Source organism: Ranitomeya variabilis, chromosome 5 (assembly GCF_051348905.1).
Source record: "Ranitomeya variabilis isolate aRanVar5 chromosome 5, aRanVar5.hap1, whole genome shotgun sequence".
Lineage (NCBI taxonomy): Eukaryota > Metazoa > Chordata > Amphibia > Anura > Dendrobatidae > Ranitomeya > Ranitomeya variabilis.
This window is the reverse complement of record NC_135236.1, coordinates 498,517,656-498,536,876: the sequence shown is the minus strand read 5'-3', so window position 1 is coordinate 498,536,876 and position 19,221 is coordinate 498,517,656. Positions and strand designations below refer to the sequence as shown.

The following is a 19,221-nucleotide window of genomic DNA, read 5'->3' as shown; positions in this document are numbered from 1 at the left end:
CCCAGATACTGGGGGTTTATAATCTAAATTCCCAAAGACAACACCAAACTACATCAAATATTACGCATCATATTTAACAGCCATTGCTAGGAATTGCACGTAGCAGATGCCTCATTTTTTCATCTTCATATCGGCTTCAATTGCACAGCGTCGGCCTCGCGTGCCTCCATCCTGTTAAATAGGAAATAATAAATAAGTGTCCATATAAACATGAGCATAAAATTTGCAATAACCTACAGTATGTCTAAGAGAACAGATAAGCTTATCATCTGTGCAGATTTTATATTTCACGCTCCGATACAATTAGAAAAGTCACATACCTGAGACACTAAGCAGTGACCTTCTGCCTTCTCATCTTAGTGCTGTCCTAACCCTGTCACAAGCTCTGAACTGGTGAACTTACTGAATACACACTAACTGTGGAATGAACACATTTTTGTCATCATGCACTAGATATCGAACTATGGAACCTTGCTATTTTGACCTAGGACAATTTTCACAAACATAAATATCAGTTTGAAGGACAGAAAGAAGCAATAAGGAAGCGATGCACAGGGGACACAAAGCAGACAGTTAGGGTATGGCCACGCATGTGGCCACAATAGCCATTAAAGGTGCTGTCCCAAAACCACAACCTGTCACCTTGCCACAGATTAGGTTGTAAGTGTCTGCCACCGTTGCAACTCCCAATAATCAAAATGAGTGTTTCTTCTCCATTTAAATGGAGTAACAATCGGCCACTACTTGGACAACTTCTTCTCATACCCCATGCTTGGCCACGATAAAATAACAAAGCCTATGCTCACCTCTCGTATTGGCGCCATTCCTACGGTGTCGGCATTCGGTGTCCAGGGGCTAGCATGCTGCGGTTGTGAAACATGACACCGGCACCCAATCAGCGCTGGAGTCACTGTTCCTGCCTCCTCTCGAATTGAGCAGGAAGTCCGAGATCAGCTGCAGCCCAGACTTCCTCTTCATGTTCAATTTGTCCAAAGACGGGGACAGTGATGCCAATACTAATTGGGCGCCGGCGTCACGTCATAACAACCGCACGAAAGCCCCAGGACCGCAAGTGCCAACACCGGCAAGGGAGGCGAGTATAGGCTTTATTATTCTATGGGGGCCAAACATTTTCATCAAGAAGGGGTTGTCCTAGTAGTGGACAACCCCTTTAAAGTCAATGAGACTTAGAATAAATTACAGAGCACTCTGTCCGTCAGACCCTTATACACTTTAAATGTGTGACAGCTGCTGTATTAAACAGGGCACAGCGCAGCCTGCGTTCATCAACCCATTTCCCAGCAGTGAAATCCCCTGACATTAGACACTTCTCACAGTTTATGAGCTGCGTTCTCAGGACATCCTCTTTAACAGTCAATGGTCACATGATTTTGTGGTTAAAACTGTTGTTCAGCTGCAAAATCATGTGGCCATTACCATTTTTTTGTTGCCGTTTTCGCCCACACTGGGGGACTTTATTCATGTGGCCGTACCCTAATAACATTTAACAAAGTACATTGATTACATTGTCAAAACTGCTGTAATGGATGGACGGAGGGTGCCGAAACACATATCCTCCAATACAATGCAGCCATTCAATACTTACAAAGAGAGAGAGAAGGAAGGCAGGAGAGCCCATGGGGACACTGTCCTGTTAGGACAAACAGAAAAACAGGTCAGATTCCAAGGAGACTCTCCTCCGACACAAGACATTAAGAAGCTGGCAACACACAAGCAATAGAGGAAGCCAGGGTTCCTGACCATAATCTCATATAATGGCAGGAAGGCTTCAGTATTGTGGCTTCACATCTTTTTTGAGAGACATTTAAGTGTTGGCTCAAAAATTCTAGTACTGGCTTCTGTTGCTTACCCAAAGTCAAAATACAAATCCTATCTAACAAACGGTCACTCGTGAACTTACAATTGCTCCAATGATGACTGAGCACAATTATGATTATAGAAGGATATAGAGACTATCAGAGGGATTTTGTTTTTAACTTAAAAGTGCATGCATCTTGGGCTACAAAACATTTCTGCTATTGGGTTTCATTAACATTTTTTGCCCTATTTGATTTTACAGGCTTTTTGTTTCCCAGAACATCACTAGCTGAATGAGTTATCAGAGTCTTTGATTCAGATAACTCCGATAAGTGGATTTACGAAGACAAGTTGAGATCATCTCTGATGTGCTCTGTGGCCTAGTAGTGGACAACCACTTTAAATAATAGATTGTTATTGCCACATCCACAGTCTGAGGCCACGTTCACACTTTGCGGGTTCCTCTGCAGGTTAATCCCACAGCGGAATTGATAAATCTGCAGGGCAAAACCGCTGCGGTTATCCCTGCAGATTTATCGCGGTTTGTTCCGCGGTTTCCGCTGCGGGATTACTCCTGTACTATTGATGCTGCATATGCAGCAATATGCAGCATCAATAGTAATGTAAAAAATAATAAAAATCGGTTATACTCACCCTCTGACGTCGCGATCTCCTCGGCGCTGCAAGCGGCTGTGCCGACAAGGACCTTCGTGACGTCACGGTCATGTGACCGCGGCGTCATCACGGTCATGTGACCGCGACGTCACCACAGGTCCTGTTCGGCACAGCAACTGAGACCGGACGCCGCGGGCAGCGCTGAGAGGTGAGTATAGCATTATTTTTTATTTTAATTCTTTTTTTTACACCAAAATATGGTTCCCAGGGCCTGGAGGAGAGTCTCCTCTCCTCCACCCCGGGTACCATCGGCACATTATCCGCTTAACTTCCCGCAACGTGGGCACAGCCCCATGCGGGAAGTTAGCGGATCAATGCATTTCTATGGGTGCAGAATCGCTGCGATTCTGCACCAAGAAGTGACATGCTCCTTCTTTTTTTCCCGCAGAAAAGCCGCGCGGCTTTTTCCGCGGAAATCCGCAGCATGTGCACAGCGGGTTTTGTTTTCCATAGGGTAACATTGTACTTTACCCTGCATGGAAAACTGCTGCGGATCTGCAGTGTCAAATCCGCTGCGGATCCGCGGCAAAACCCGCAAAGTGTGAACATAGCCTGAATGTGTTTTATGTTTTAACTACCTTTAATTTTAAACAAATACTTTTATTACCCTTAGGTGGTGGCTTGAACTTGAAATCATTTACTTTATATACCTCAATACACTACACTACAGTATATTGCAAAAATCATGGTCTCCTTTGAAGCCCAGCCACTGCTTTGTCTTTACAGGATGAGATTGAGATGGTTGAGATGGTGATGGGTGCACTTAACACCACACCCCTCCCAGAATGGGCATCTTAATTGCCCCTGTCGAAGATCAATAGCGACATTACAGGGTTAACAGCAGATATCAGGACCCAATGGCATTAGGATCTGTGACAAAAGAGATAATGTACCAAGTAACAGTCATCTGCTCTGAAGGCAATTAGTTCCATCACCAGTCAGGTCACTGGTGGTCTGGCGGAGACTGTTGGAGGAATGCACTGTAGTGGAGATGAAGGATTCATGAGTAAATGAGCCTTTTTAATTATTTTTAATAAGTTTGGCTTTCCACTGTCAATTTTAAACAGCAAATAAACCCTTTTTATACAGCAAATAAACCCTTTTTATACAACTAATAATTTCCTTTAGGAGAGCATGGTATTGGTGCTCTTGAGAGCAATGGAGAGAGCAAAGAGTTTACCACGATTGCCATCTGACAAATCAAAACTATCCCTTGATTTCTCATTGACAAGTCCGCAAATAAGGCCTGAAGATCGGAACAGAAAAACTGTTGCAGAAAAAAAATTCCCTCTGCCAGCTCTTCCAATACTGGTAAATAAAGTGATTGAATGTGTGTATTGAGTAAGGGCCCATTTACACATGTCGATAATCTGTCAGATCCTACGCTAACGACCCATTGTCCACAATAACTGTGTAGTGTGAATGGATCGAGCAACCGAACTTAGTTTACAAAAACGCTCGTACATCATGCATATCATTTAGGTGAGCAAAATAATTGGAGACGGTTGACCGACAAAAAGGAGAAGTGGAAATTTAAATCCTAAATAGGGTTAATCGTGTTCCAAAGCAATAGTTCAATAGCAATTGGAGCATCGGAACAAGTACATATTCATAATTGGCTAAAAAGATTTTCACTTTATTAAAATCGATGAAATATTGTTTTTATAGTATCATAGTAAAGGTTTGTATAATACTTTATGAATTCATACACTTAGAATAAATCGTATCACTTATGGGATTTGCAGATTAAAGGCACCAATGCTTTAGAATGAACACAATACACAATGTTCGAAGTAATTAACGATATTCAACTATTTAATTCACAATTCTTGTCCTGTATGAACACTTGTCTGACATAATTTGCTAGTCAAGAGTTCCATTTGGATTGTTCATCATTTAAAAAAAACAAAAAAAAAAACGTATATATTTACTAGTTTGCCTCTTCTTGTTCTACAAGAACTCTTATATGTAGGTCCATTACTGAGCAGAAGACACTGTATATAAACAGTCAGCATAGTAGTGGCCAGCCGCAGCCCTAACTTCCTATTGATTACATATACGACCAAAGGCGGGTACAGTGACGCCAGCGGTGATTGGGATTAGGGTTCCTCTGACTTAAAGGGAATCTGTCACCTACTTTTTCGTATATAAGCTTCGGCCCCCGGCATCAGGGGCTTATCTACAGCATTCTGTAATGCTGTAGATAAGCCCCCGATGTTACCTGAAAGAGGAGAAAAAGAGGTTAGATTATACTCACCTGGGGGGGGGCGGTCCGATGCGGTCTGTTCCGATGGGGATCGCGGTCCGGCGCCTCCCATCTTCATGCGATGACGTCCTCTTCCTTGCTTCTGTCGCAGCTACTTTGCAGGCGTACTTTGTCTGCCCTGTTGAGAGCAGAGCAAAGTACTGCAGTGCGCAGGCGCTGGGAAAGGTCACAGAGGCCCGGCGCCTGCGCACTGCAGTACTTTGCTCTGCCCTCAACAGGGCAAAGTACGCCTGCGCCGGAGCTGCGACAGAAGCAAGGAAGAGGACGCCATCGCATGAAGATGGGAGGCGCCAGATCCGGACTGCGACACTCATCGGAACGGACCGCACCCCCCCCCCAGGACCGTATAAAATAACTTGTTTTTCTTATCTTTCAGGTTACATCCGGGGCTTATCTACAGCATTACAGAATGCTGTACATAAGCCCCTGATGGCAGTGGCCGAAGCTTATATATGAAAAATTAGGTGACAGATTCCCTTTAACAAGCAAACGTGGGCCCAGGAATGCTAGTGCCGACACCGCTGGTTCGGAACCCAGACAGAAAGGGAGAGTAAGTTTTAATTTTATTAACGGAGCCAAACATGAGGGTCGAGAAAGGGATGTTCCATTAGTGGACAACCCCTTAAATGTAACCATTCAGTAACAGTTTAGGAAAGGACGCAGCAGCGCTGGCAGGATTACTGGAAAGAGAGAGATCCCGCTCTTTCACAGCAAGAGCGGCCACGGAGTGTTAGGGAACCCCATGACAAAAGCTCAGGGGACATTGAGACTACTTGTGCAAGGACTTGGTACTGGATTATGTCTAGAAAATATACACATCTGAGACTGCCCACAGTCTAATTAACTAAAAAGCTGAACCAGAGATTGGCAATAAGCACTATTTAAATATACTTTACAATTCTGACAAACTACCAATGCTGTCTTCAACAGCAAACATGTCCAGATATGTTATACAGCGATACTGGGCATTAAAAATGTATTTTTGTCCAGCTAAGGGAAGGTTACTAACCGGGATTTTAGAAAAGCGGGGTAAAACCCAATGTGAGAAGATGGATGAAGTAGCTACCAAACAGGTTAACCAAATATAACTTTAATAAAGTTGCCTCTCTAATAGTTTGTAGATAAGGACATGTACAGAACTGAATTAATTTCCAATCCATTCAAATAAAATTACCTTTTCTGAGGCATCTTGCTTGCGTGTGGAATCTCGGCCCCTCAAACTTTTTGCACTGATTCCGGATTCAGATGTCTGCATAATCAACTGTGTGGCTAAAAATTGCTAACATACGAGAAAAAATATATTTTTAACAATGAAATCTATTCACCTATAACATATATTATATACCGTATATATTATTACACACACTAGCTATTGAATGCGTTATACGCCCGAGTGGCTAGCATTTTTATTGGTACATTTTTGTTCTATGTTAAAGTGAACTTGTCACCAGCAATAGCACGGTTAATCTGCAGGTTAACAGCATTATTATGCGCCCTGCACATAGCTGAATGTAGCGGGGAGAAAATTAACTTTATTCCCGCCAGCATTCGGTTTCAGTCATGGGGGCAGGAGGCAGCACCAATTCAGTCACCACTATGAGTATATAGAGCGGCAGCTGTAACCGCCCTTCAGCCCTGACTGACAGCCGGTCTCAATGTAGTTCCAGTGTCAGTCACGGCCAGGGATGCGGTTACCGCGGCCGCTCTGTATACTTTCAGTCACGGGAGCGGTGACTGAACCAACTCCGCTCCCATGACTGAAACCAAATGCTGGAGGAAACATACAACCTAACATCTTCCAACTAGTCATAACATTAAATAAGATTAGCACATTTCTTTTATTTATCGCACTGGTAAGAGTACCTGGATTTGCTCCAGCACATCACGTTGCATCTCTACAGCCATGTGGTAGACATCATGGTCAGAACTGTTATACATTACAGCATTCTGGAACATGAGCATGATGTCCCTCTGGAACTCCGCTGTACTCCGAATTAAACCAGTCTCAATGTTTTTCTTTATAGTAGATAGGTCCATTGGCCTTGGAAACAAAAGGCAGCGTAAGGAGTACTGCAACAATGATGTTAAATATTTCACACCAATTAAAAATAATAAATTAGGATGTGCATTGAAATTCCTTTTAATCCATTCCCAACCAAGCAAATCTTTTATTTTGGTGCTTTTGTTTCTTTCTATTCTTCTTCTAAGAGCCACATCTTAATCAGTTTTATGTTGACATGGCCATATCAGGGCTTTTTTTTTTGCAGGAGGAGTAGTAATTATCAATTACACCACTTTACCATACAACGTACTGAAAAATGTCATTCAAAGTGGCGTGAAACGGTGAAGGGAGAAAAAAAAAAAAGCTTCAAGCAATTCCACCATTGATTTTAGGATTTGTTTTTTACGGCGATCATAGTGAAGTAAAACTGACCTGGCAATACCAACTTAAGGTTTTTTATCTCTATTTACTTAAATAAGCTATGCATGCAGTGTAGTGTACTTGTTTTACAATGCTTTCTTCCCCAGACTCCAGAGCTGCTATGATCCCTTTCTGAGTCTTGCGACTGCTATTCGGACTAGCCGGATCATACAGAATTTACATGTTGTCTGGAAGATTCTTTTACAAAGCAAATTTTTTAACATTGTAAAATTCACAGGCTAGGAATCATAGGAGCACAAAGACGGCAGCGACAGGGGCCCCATGACATTGGCACCGTGTGTATGCGTTACGCAGTGGACATTGGGTGGCCAAATAAATGCCCCATGAGGATGGTGATTTTTAGACGCCACAGTCAGAGAATAATAGCGGCATTTCAGCAGAGGGGCGAGAGAGAAAATGAGCATACGGACGGGACAGAATGAGATAGCAGATTATTTCGGTAAGGTAAAACATTTGCTTGTTTTTAAGCAATGTTTTAACTCACAAGAAGAATCAGCTGTGATCCCCTGCTGTCCTGTCTGTATCCTCTTTTGCGTTCTCCCCTGCCTAGGAGCTGTGGTATGATCAGACCATGTTCCTGTACGGTCAGACACAGCCATTACACAGTACACAGCAGGGGCACATTTATAAGATTATCTCAGCACAGGAAAATATATTTTTAAACACATCCAACTGTGGAACTTAATTTTATTCCAAGATCTATTGATAAAAATGACATTTGTGTGAAAACCCCTTTAAGTGACAACCATCCAGTTTTAGTAAAAAAAAAAAAAACATATACATATACATATATATATATATATATATATATATATATATATATATATATATATATATATATATATATATATATATATACACACACACACTTGTATATCATCCCAAAACCACCCACCTAAGCAAATCAATTATTTTCTCTCCCTTAGCGCGAATGCCTTTTTGTTATCCATTAAAAAGATAGAAGTACACATTGGTTTCAATTATTACCTTTGAACAATACTGTGATAACCAGGAGCAATGTCATCTGTCACAGGCTGAAGAAAGACATTGGCATACCTTTGCAAAACGAAAGAAAAAGTCACCATATTTTCTAGTTAAATTTCATCACTAAATAAGCGCTCACAAGGCATTAACCTAGTCCAGCAATATCATTTAATAAAAAGGGAGATGATCAACACAGGAGATTGTCATAGTATTTATTGGCATATAACATCTATTTGGTGCATAATTGTATTGCCCATTAAAGGGGTTTTCCAAATAACAATGTTCATGTCAATTAATAGATCTTGGAATGAAAATAATTTCCACAATTGGATATGTTAAAATAAAAATGTTCATGTGCTGAGATAATCTTATAAATGTGCCCCTGAACATGGTCTGATCATGCCTCATCTCCTGGGAATGGGAGGAAGCAAAAAAGAATATACAGACAGGACAGCACGGGATCACAGGCAAAACATTTCACTGCCTGTTTTTAAGCAACATTTTTCTTTAAGGAAAGAATCATTTGCGATCCCCTGCTGTCCTGTCTACATCTTCTCTTTTGTGTATGATTAGACCATGTTCCTGCATGGACAGACACGGCCATTACACAGTACCCGCAAGGGCACATTTATAAAAGATTATCTCACCAAAGGAACATCTTTTTAAAACACATCCCATTGCAGAACTTACTATTTTTCAAAGATCTATTGATTAAAATGTTGATCAACAATAACATTGTTCGTGGGAAAACCCCTTTAAATGACAATTCTGGTACAACTATTCTCATAATTCTGTGTCAAGACGTTCCACTGTTATTCTATGTGAAAACTGCGTTGTACAACTTCCCTTGTCAAAGGATCATGCCCTTGAATACTCAGGCTCTGCCAGCATTGATTGGATAGTGGAAGACTGTAGAACACACCCCAACTGATTACAAATAGCACTGTATTGATACATTTCTATACAATGGAGAAATCTAAAATACATAACGCAAAGTTGTTATGTATGTACTAAAACAGACATGTGAGAACGGAAATTTCCTCTTCAAGATTGAACTCTGACACCGAAGGTTATTTATCAAGAGTTAAACTAATAACTACCGTATTTTCCGGCGTATAAGACGACTTTTTAACCCCCGAAAATCTTCTTAAAAGTCGGGGGTCGTCTTATACGCCGGGAATCGTCTTGTACGCCGGTGTATATGGTGGGTGGGGAGGGGGAGTGATCCTGATGACGAGGGGGCGTCTCACAGGAAAGTGAGTAATCCCCATTACCTTATCCTAGCGGTGCAGCGTGGGGGTGTCAGTGCTGGGAGCGGCGGCGGCTGCTGTGTTCTGGTGCGGCGGCTCCTCTTCTGTGTGGGGCCTCTGTGCTGTGGGGTGGCGGCGGCAGCGGCGTATCTTTATCCAGTTGGGGCTCCTCCGGCATCTCCTTAGCCCTGGAGGCCCCGCCGCAACTCCATCGGTGCAATGTGGTGGCCTCCGGGAAAATGGCCGCTGCTCAGATTCAGATCTCGTGTCCCGAGATTTCGGGACGAGATCTGAATCTGAGCAGCGGCCATTTTCCCGGAGGCCACCGCATCGCACCTATTGAGCTGCCTCCGGGAAAATGGCCGCTGCATTGCACCGATGGAGTTGCGGCGGGGCCTCCAGGGCTAAGGAGATGCCGGAGGAGCCCCAACTGGATAAAGATATGCCGCCGCCACCGCCACCCCACAGCACAGAGGCCCCACACAGAAGAGGAGCCGCCGCACCAGAGCACAGCAGCCGCCGCACCAGAGCACAGCAGCCGCCGCCGCCGCCGCCACTCCCAGCACTGAGACCCCCACGCTGCACCGCTACGATAAGGTAATGGGGGATACTCACTTTCCTGTGAGACGCCCCCTCGTCATCAGGATCACTCCCCCCCCCCCAAAAGGCACATATTCACCGGCCCTATAAGACGACATAGGGTGTATAAGAAGACCCCCGACTTTTAAGAAGATTTTATATTTTAACTGGTAAAGTTGGGGGGTCGTCTTATACGCCCAGTCGTCTTATACGCCGGAAAATACGGTATATGACATCTAATTTACTTACATACAGTGGTCTGATGTAGCAATCTTGTAAACCTTAAAAAAAGTTATTTAGTGATCAGCACACACCTGTGATTGGCTGCTGCTCTCCACACCAACATAATAGCTTTTTTCCAAATTTTCTGAGCTTGTATTGCCTCTTGATCTTCACTGCACACCGAACTGGAATTATATTGACATGACATTTAAACAGACAAAATAAAATGCAATCTATAAACATATAAAATGTACTCATAAATGTACTCACAACTGGGAGGATGCGGGGCTGCTGGGGATTGAATCAGCAAGTGTGTGAGACTGAAGCTGCGCATTATGAATACTGAACCCATCATCGCTCTCACTGATTGGAGGTTCATTGTCCATTTCAGACAGATATTCCTCTCCGGCTTCTTCTTCCTTGGGCTCTTCAGGACTCCCAACCTCACTTGTCACATCCTCGTCCTCCTCTTCTTCTTCTCCTTGAGAGTCCTGGATAAAGTATTTGCACAAGCTCACTACCATATATAAAAACTACATCTTTAAATTTTGCTTTTCTTTTTACAAAATTTGGGCAACACAATAATTACCTTATTCTGACTAGCAGCTGGAGGTTCTGCTTTTATTGGGTCTGAAAATAGTAGAAGTACAATATTAATAAGTATAGCTAGTCACCAACTCCTCCTATCAACTCAATGATAATCCAAAGTCTAATATATATGTATCCCAATGCGTACCGTTTACTGACGGACTTTCCTCAGACGGCATCCCCTTTTCTTCTTCATTAGAAAAGGCCTCACTTTGAGAAGTTTCACACTGTGGCTCCTTAAGGCAAGAGAAAAATATGAATTTGCCACACTGAATTGCTAGCGATCTCACAACTGACACTAGCCCTTAGAACAGTACCTCCATTTTCATTTGGTGGTCAGTTGATTCTTCCTCCTCTTTAACTGGTTCTTTACCACTAGCTTCAGTAAACTCTTCTACAGGGGATGTAAGCTGAAAGGCTGAGTGAGGAGTCACACATGCCCCCTCTGACTGAGCAAGCTCCATCTCTGGTTCAGAAGGCTCTGCTTTTATATCAGTCAGCTCCATGATGTTCATTATTGTATCTGTATCCTTGGACCCTGGAATAAGAGCCTTTGGAAGGGTCTCTTGCTTCACTGTGTGTTCCTGAACAGCTTGATCCCAGGGCCCACCAAGTGCTTGGGGGTCATCGTTCTCTTCACAAAATGAAAGAGCTGCCTCAACTGCAGCGACATCAAGCACTTCAGGATGGTCATCGACCTATTCAGAGGATACATATTTGATGACATAGGCATATAAGCAATACACCTGTTGGTTACAAAGCTAGAAATATTTCAAAATATTCTTAAGGGTTTTCCTCAATTTGCAGTAACTCTCTAAGGGTACGTTCACACAGGACTTTTTTGCTGCTTTTTTTTGCTGCTTTTTTTTATGCTAATTTAGGTGCGTTTTTTTGGTGCGTTTTTTGGGTACGTTCACACAGGACTTTTTTGCTGCAGATTTTTGCTGCAGATTTTTGCTGCTTTTTTTATGCCAATTTTCAGCTGCTAGGACACCTCACAATGGCTCTTCACACCTTACTACCAGGAACTCCCTCACAATAGATCACAATCAGGACACCTCACAATGGCTCTTCACACCTCACAATGGCTCACAATGGCTCTTCACACCTCACTAACCAGGAACTCCCTCACAATAGATCACAAACAGGACACCTCACAATGGCTCTTCACACCTCACTACCAGGAACTCCCTCACAATAGATCACAATCAGGACACCTCACAATGGCTCTTCACACCTCACAATGGCTCACAATGGCTCTTCACACCTCACTAACCACACCCCTAAGCTCTTGGCTGTGAGATCCCTTCCTGCTGGCCATGATTTTCTGCACAAAAAAACGCAGCAAATAATGCTACATGCGTTTTTTCAGCGTTTTTGCAGCGTTTTTTTCATCACCCATTCAAGTCAATGGGTGAAAAAACGCTGCAAAAACGCAGCAAAAACGCTGAAAGAAGTGACATGCCCTATGTCCAAAAAAAGCAGCAAAGCAGAAAAAACTGATCAAACAAAAAACCAACGTGTGTGCATGAGATTTCTGAAATCTCATAGGCTTTACTGGTACTGTAAAAAGCAGCTGAAAATTAGCATAAAAAAAAGCAGCAAAAAAGTCCTGTGTGAACGTACCCTAATAAGTGAGCATGCGGTCACGAGTCACTTGTATGCCTGGGGTTAGCAGGCTGCAAAGTGACCGCCTGAATGCGATTTGCATACTTTATAATAATAATCTTTATTAATATAATAATCTTTATTTTTATATAGCGCTAACATATTCCGCAGCACTTTAAAGTTTGCACATATCATCGCTGTCCCCGTTGGGGCTCACAATCTAAATTCCCTATCAGTATGTCTTTGTAATGTGGGAGGAAACCGGAGTACCCGGAGGAAACCCACGCAAACATGGAGAGAACATACAAACTCTTTGCAGATTTTGTCCAGGGTGGGGCTTGAACCCAGGACTCCAGCACTGCAAAGCCACAGTACTAACCACTGAGCCACCGTGCTGCCCGTACTTGCAATCACATGTTGATGCATTCGGTTTCTCACCATAAAATTGTATTGAGAGAAGCCAGACAAGTCTTTATGGCACGTGACGTCAGGTATGCAAATCAGCAGATTCCACCCCCCCCCCCACACCCAAACTATTTATATATGTGTGTAGAACTTTAAAAGACAAGTACAGCAATACCTTTACATGGCCAGTCCTTTCTTCTGTTACTGAAAAATCTGCATTAATTCTGATATGCAAATGAGGCTAAAGAACTATTCATAGATTTGAAGTCTCTGTCACTGCAGCTCTATTCCCGCTCAGCATGACCTTCTCTTGGTTGATGGCTCCTTCGCCTGAAGTCACACAGCACAGAGGCTGTCAGTCAAGCAGGGGGAAGTAGAGCTGAGTGGGGAATAGAGCTGGAGTGACAGAAATTGCAGATCTACACACTCATTTGCATATCAATTCAAATGCTGATTTCTCAGTAATGGAGGAAAAGACTAGCCACCTAAAAGGTATTTCTGGGTCTTTGAAGAAATACATGTGCGCAACAATAGTTTGGGGGTGAAACCCTGCTAGCAGATTACATTTAAGCGTTTTATGCAGAAACCACTTAAACAGTAATCAACATGTTGATTTTCCAAATTTTTTTGTATACATACAGTACAGACCAAAAATTTGGACACACCTCATTTAAAGATTTTTCTGTATTTTCATGACTATGAAAATTGTACATTCACACTGAAGGCATCAAAACTATGAATTAACACATGTGGAATTATATACTTAACAAAAAAGTGTGAAACAACTGAAATTATGTCTTATATTCTAGGTTCTTCAAAGTAGCCACCTTTTGCTTTGATGACTGCTTTGCACACTCTTGGCATTCTCTAGACGAGTTTCAAGAGGTAGTCACTGGTCTTTCAACAATCTTGAAGGAGTTCCCAGAGATGCTTAGCACTTGTTGGCCCTTTTGCCTTCACTCTGCGGTCCAGCCAGGGCCGTATTTGCCACTAGGGGGCACGAGGGCAAGTGCCTAGGGCGGCGACATTGCGGGGGGGCGGCACCTGAGCAAGGTTTTTTTTTGTTTGTTTGTTTTGTTTTTTTTAGTCCCGGGTCACAAACGCGACCGACCACCCCGCCCCCGCCCGCCTCAGAGTCCCACCCACCCTCCTTGAAGACGATACTCACCCTGCTCCAGCGATGCCTGGTCTCAGCGTCTGTAGCGCGTCCTGAGTGAGCGGTCACGTGGTACCACTCATTAAGGTCATGAATATGCGCATATTCATGACCTTAATCAGCGGTACCACATGACCGCTCACTCAGGAAGAAGGCGCTGCGGCGGGACAGAGCCAGAGGGAGGATGTCGGCGCAGCCGCGTGGTGTGTGGGACAGCTGACAGGTGAGTATGAGGGACGGGGGATGGGGAGATGAAGGAGGAACGTAAGCCGCCCGAGCCATGCAAGATGGGAGAAGGAGCGGGGCAGGGGGTGGAGAGATGAGCCATGCATACCGGGGAGTATGAGCCATCAGCCATACATACAGGGGGGGGGAATTATGAGCCATGCATACGGGGGAATATGAGCCATCAGCCATACATACAGGGGGGGGGGGAATTATGAGCCATGCATACAGGGGAATATGAGCCATCAGCCATGCATATGGGGGGGGGGGGAAAATTATGAGCCATGCATACAGGGGAATATGAGCCATCAGCCATGCATACGGGGGGGGGGGAATTATGAGCCATGCATACAGGGGAATATGAGCCATCAGCCATACATACAGGGGTAGGGGGAGTTATGAGCCATGCATAAGGGGGAGTTATGAGCCATGCATAAGGGGGAATATGAGCCATCAGCCATGCATACGGGGGGGGGGATTATGAGCCATGCATACAGGGGAATATGAGCCATCAGCCATACATACAGGGGGGAGGGAATTATGAGCCATGCATACGGGGGAATATGAGCCATCAGCCATACATACAGGGGGGGGGGGGGATTATGAGCCATGCATACGGGGGAATATGAGCCATCAGCCATACATACAGGGGGGGGAATTATGAGCCATGCATACGGGGGAATATGAGCCATCAGCCATACATATGGGGGGGGGGAATTATGAGCCATGCAAACAGGGGGGGGGGGGGCGCGGAGAGATGAGCAATGCATACAGGGGGGGGTGGAGAGATGAGCCATGCATACAGGGGGAGGTGGAATATGAGCCATGCATACAGGGGAGGGGGTGAATATGAGCCATGCATACAGGGGGGGGGGTATGAGCCATGCATACATGGGAGTATGAGCCATGCATACAGGGGGGGAATATGAGCCATGCATACGGGGGGGAATATGAGCCATGCATACAGGGGGGAATATGAGCCATGCATACAGGGGGGAATATGAGCCATGCATACAGGGGGGAATATGAGCCATGCATACAGGAGGGGGGGTCATTATACAGTATGGAGAACTGTGTGTGGCCATTATACAGTATGGAGCATCATGTGTGGCCGTTATACAGTATTGAGCATCATGTGTGGCCATTATACAGTATTGAGCATCATGTGTGGCCGTTATACAGTATGGAGCATCATGTGTGGCCATTATACAGTATTGAGCATCATGTGTGGCCGTTATACAGTATGGAGCATCATGTGTGGTCATTATACAGTATGGAGCATCATGTGTGGCCGTTATACAGTATGGAGCATCACGTGTGGCCATTAAACAGTATTGAGCATCATGTGTGGCCATTATACAGTATGGAGCATCATGTGTGGCCATTATACAGTATGGAGCATCATGTGTGGCCATTATACAGTATGGAGCATCATGTGTGGTCATTATACAGTATGGAGCATCATGTGTGGTCATTATACAGTAAGGAGCATCATGTGTGGCCATTATACAGTATGGAGCACTGTCGCCATATTGTTTCGTTTATAATTATTGTATATAAAACAGTGTGATCAGCAGTGCTAAATGGCTGTGGTTGGGACGTGGATATGGGTGTGACTAGTTGTGAAATGGGTGTGGTCAGAGGCGTGGCCCAAAATTTGCCGCGGCGCGCGTAGCGCGCCCGCACACTTTGTGCCTCCTTCCCTTCTTCAACAGTTGGGAGGTATGGTACCGCATTTGCCAGATCATGGCAAGTGCCGCAAATCCCATAGGGAATGAATGAGGCCGAACGCAGGGTTGCTGTAAGTGATCCGTTACGCGGCACATGCAGAAAAACTGATGGATCTGCTGCAAAAGGCGACTTTCACATCAGCGATTCTTGCTAAAGTCACTGCCGATAGTGTCATACTCACCAAAGGGGGAGGCAGCACTAAAAGTGCCTAGGGCAGCAGAAACCCTAAATACGGCCCTGGGTCCAGCTCACCCCAAACCATCTCGATTGGGTTTAGGTCTGGTGACTGTGGAGGCCAGGTAATCTGGCGTAGCACCCCATCACTCTCCTTCTTGGTCAAATAGCCCTTACACAGACTGGAGGTGTGTTTGGGGTCATTGCCATGTTGAAAAATAAATGATGGTCCAACTAAATGCAAACCGGATGGAAAGCATGCCGCTGCAAGATGCTGTGGTAGCCATGCTGGTTCATTATTCCTTCAATTTTGAATAAATCCCCAACAGTGTCACCAGCAAAGCACCCCACACCATCACACCTCCTCCATGCTTCACGGTGGGAACCAGGCATGTAGAGTCCATCCGTTCACCTTTTCTGCGTCGCACAAAGACACGGTGGTTGGAACCAAAGATCTCAAATTTGGGCTCATCAGACCTTGTCAGGGCAGGAGCAATACAGGGGCACGACTGGGGTAGTATAGTTAATACTTTCCTCCCTGGGTCCCCCTCAGAGCATGAATTGGCTCCTGTCAAGCGTTCAGCAATTTGGTGAGACAAAACCATTTTTTTAATTGAGCACTGGTATGCACTGTCTGCACTTTATCACGTCTTTTTGTGTCCATGAAATGTTTTTATGAAAAATGGTATTAAAAGTTATGTTTTAGTTATTCTATACAGGATTCTCTTGGCTATTTACACTCATCAGACCAAAGCACAGATTTCCACTGGTCTAATGTCCATTCCTTGTGTTCTTTAGCCCAAACAAGTCTCTTCTGCTTGTTGCCTGTCCTTAGCAGTGGTTTCCTAGCAGCTATTTTACCATGTAGGCCTGCTGCACAAAGTCTCCTCTTAACAGTTGTTGTAGAGATGTGTCTGCTGCTAGAACTCTGTGTGGCATTGACCTGGTCTCTAATCTGAGCTGTTTTGTGCCTGTCGGTGGGTGTATACTGCTAAGGAGGCGCTAATTTTTTTCTTTGCCTGCTGTCATCCTTCTAGTGATAGCAGCACACACCCATGCTACCAGTGTCCTCCAATGAAGCGATAAAGAAATATTACAACACATGTAAGGTTTTAATTTTTCCATCAATGGAGGGCGTGTTTTCTGCATGGTAAGCTATGATTTTTATTGATACCATATTGAGGTTGACACAATGTTTTGATTGCTTATTAAGTCTGACAATTTGATTTTTTTTTCTCGTTATGGAGTTTGCCGATCAGGTTAATTCATTTTACATTTTGATGGCCTGAACTTTTACAGATGTGGTGATAACACATTTGTTTTTTAATTTCTTAACTGTTATGTGGGTTATTTATTAATTATTTTTTGTATACCTGCTAGTGTCCGATCACTTGTACTATATAGTGAAATACTACCAACTACAGGAATTACTGCTGGGAAACATGAAAGATCTTCCAGAGCTTGCATCAAAGACGGGAATCCAACATTGGATTTACCAGAACAATTGTCAGGAAGGGGGTTAAATAATCTCATGATGTAGTCATGTCGACATCAACCACTATTTTGCACATTCAGCAGCAAGATACTGGCAGTGGAGGAAAGGAACTGAATTTTTAATAATTTGCCACAAGGCAGAATGTATCAGATTCTGTCTGACTTCAGCCAGATACTTTTGACTGCGACGATTCAAGAGTAAACATGAGCTTTAATTTAAAAGCAGACTAAGCTGTACGGGTGACTACTCGAACAGGCGGATCCCTGGCAGCTCCTCTTTGCCCGTTCCCCTTCAGTGATCGCTCAATGGCAAGACAAGGCACCAGGGACCCACCTCTCCGATCAGTGGCTTGGTCTCTGACTGCTTTTGATGCATGGTTTTCTCTGAAACTCCCCAACAATTCAGAGTCAAACACACATGACTGATATCTAACAGCCAGTGTCTGATAAATGCTGTCTGCTCCATGGGCAGAATGTATCAGCTGCTAGGTTTCTGTATAGACAAAGTTTCTAAAATGGATAAAATAATAAGAAATGTCTCATTTTTACCTTGTCTTCAATTATTGCTATGATATCGCCAACAGTTTCAAAGTCAAGCTCCTCTCCAGTGTAAGATACAGCAATGTCCATTTTCTCTGCCAAATCCAGGTCTCCCTTGCTGTCTGAAGACTCATCCTTTGACGGCGTGCTACCATCTCCAGTACCAAGGCATTCCTTGTTAATAGAATCTATGATCATGGAAATGTCACTACTGTCCATGGACACAGAAACTGTGTGTGGATCACAAGTACTTTCACTGTCCTCCTGCTGGGTCACTACAGGGGTAATTCAAAATTGTTCTGAGTATCAGGAAATATTTCAAGCCATTTCTACAAAAATTATGTTACCACAAGATAAAAATCATATTATCATATGTCTAAATCTAACAACATGTAGTACTTAAAAAATGTGAATGTCAAGAAAAAAAGAGTAAGAAATGATTAAGGAAAGCATGAAACCCAAGGCAGATTTTACCTGGGACAGCTGCAGTCATTGGAAGTGCAGACATCATAATAATGGTAGCCTGGGACTCTATTGGGGTCAGCAAAGATTTAGACGGAGATTCGCTTGTAGCAGCAGAGAAGGTAGCGAGAGGTGTTGCGAAGCGTGTAGGGCCAGCTTCTAGAAGCCGGGATAAAGTGGGAGCACCTAGCAGGGCAAGAACAGGAAGGCACAAAACCACAAGAGAAGGCCAGAAAAGAGAAAACACAGGGGGGTAAAAATAAAAAAGAGAAACAAAGGAAAAGAAGGTGTGGAGAAAAGGTGTTTACATTACCAGAAATATGACACAAGGACCAAGTAACAGAAGAAAACGGATCAACAGACAAAGTATTTTAAGAAAAATGTAAGACTCTTCCAGTCAGACAATAAGTATCCGAAAACTACGATTTACAATCCATACCTGATGCTGCCGGAGATGCTGGAATTGTGCCTGCAAGGGGGTGCAGCTCACCTCCATGAAGACTTGGAAGTACTCCAACATCCATTAAGACACCTGAACCAGTAATGGTATTGGATCCTAAAGTCATTTCACCCTCACTGACCTGTGGAAAAAAAAGTACAT

General features: G+C 43.8%; 1 protein-coding gene across 4 annotated transcripts in view; it reads right to left on the bottom strand.

Moving 5' to 3' along the window:
- Positions 1-19,221, bottom strand: part of BRD8 (bromodomain containing 8) — a 134,802-nt gene that overhangs the window by 79,029 nt on the left and 36,552 nt on the right. For 3 of the 4 annotated variants that reach the window (XM_077265671.1, XM_077265672.1, XM_077265674.1), the window contains 12 exons: positions 19,060-19,201; positions 18,633-18,806; positions 18,168-18,433; positions 11,143-11,523; positions 10,974-11,061; positions 10,827-10,867; positions 10,508-10,728; positions 10,330-10,422; positions 8,190-8,258; positions 6,623-6,800; positions 5,934-6,038; positions 1,607-1,651 (listed from right to left, as the gene is read on the bottom strand). In XM_077265671.1, the coding sequence (XP_077121786.1) occupies positions 1,607-1,651; positions 5,934-6,038; positions 6,623-6,800; positions 8,190-8,258; positions 10,330-10,422; positions 10,508-10,728; positions 10,827-10,867; positions 10,974-11,061; positions 11,143-11,523; positions 18,168-18,433; positions 18,633-18,806; positions 19,060-19,201 (1,803 nt within the window). The remainder of the gene's footprint in view (positions 1-1,606; positions 1,652-5,933; positions 6,039-6,622; positions 6,801-8,189; positions 8,259-10,329; positions 10,423-10,507; positions 10,729-10,826; positions 10,868-10,973; positions 11,062-11,142; positions 11,524-18,167; positions 18,434-18,632; positions 18,807-19,059; positions 19,202-19,221) is intronic. The other variant, XM_077265673.1, reaches the window with a different exon arrangement.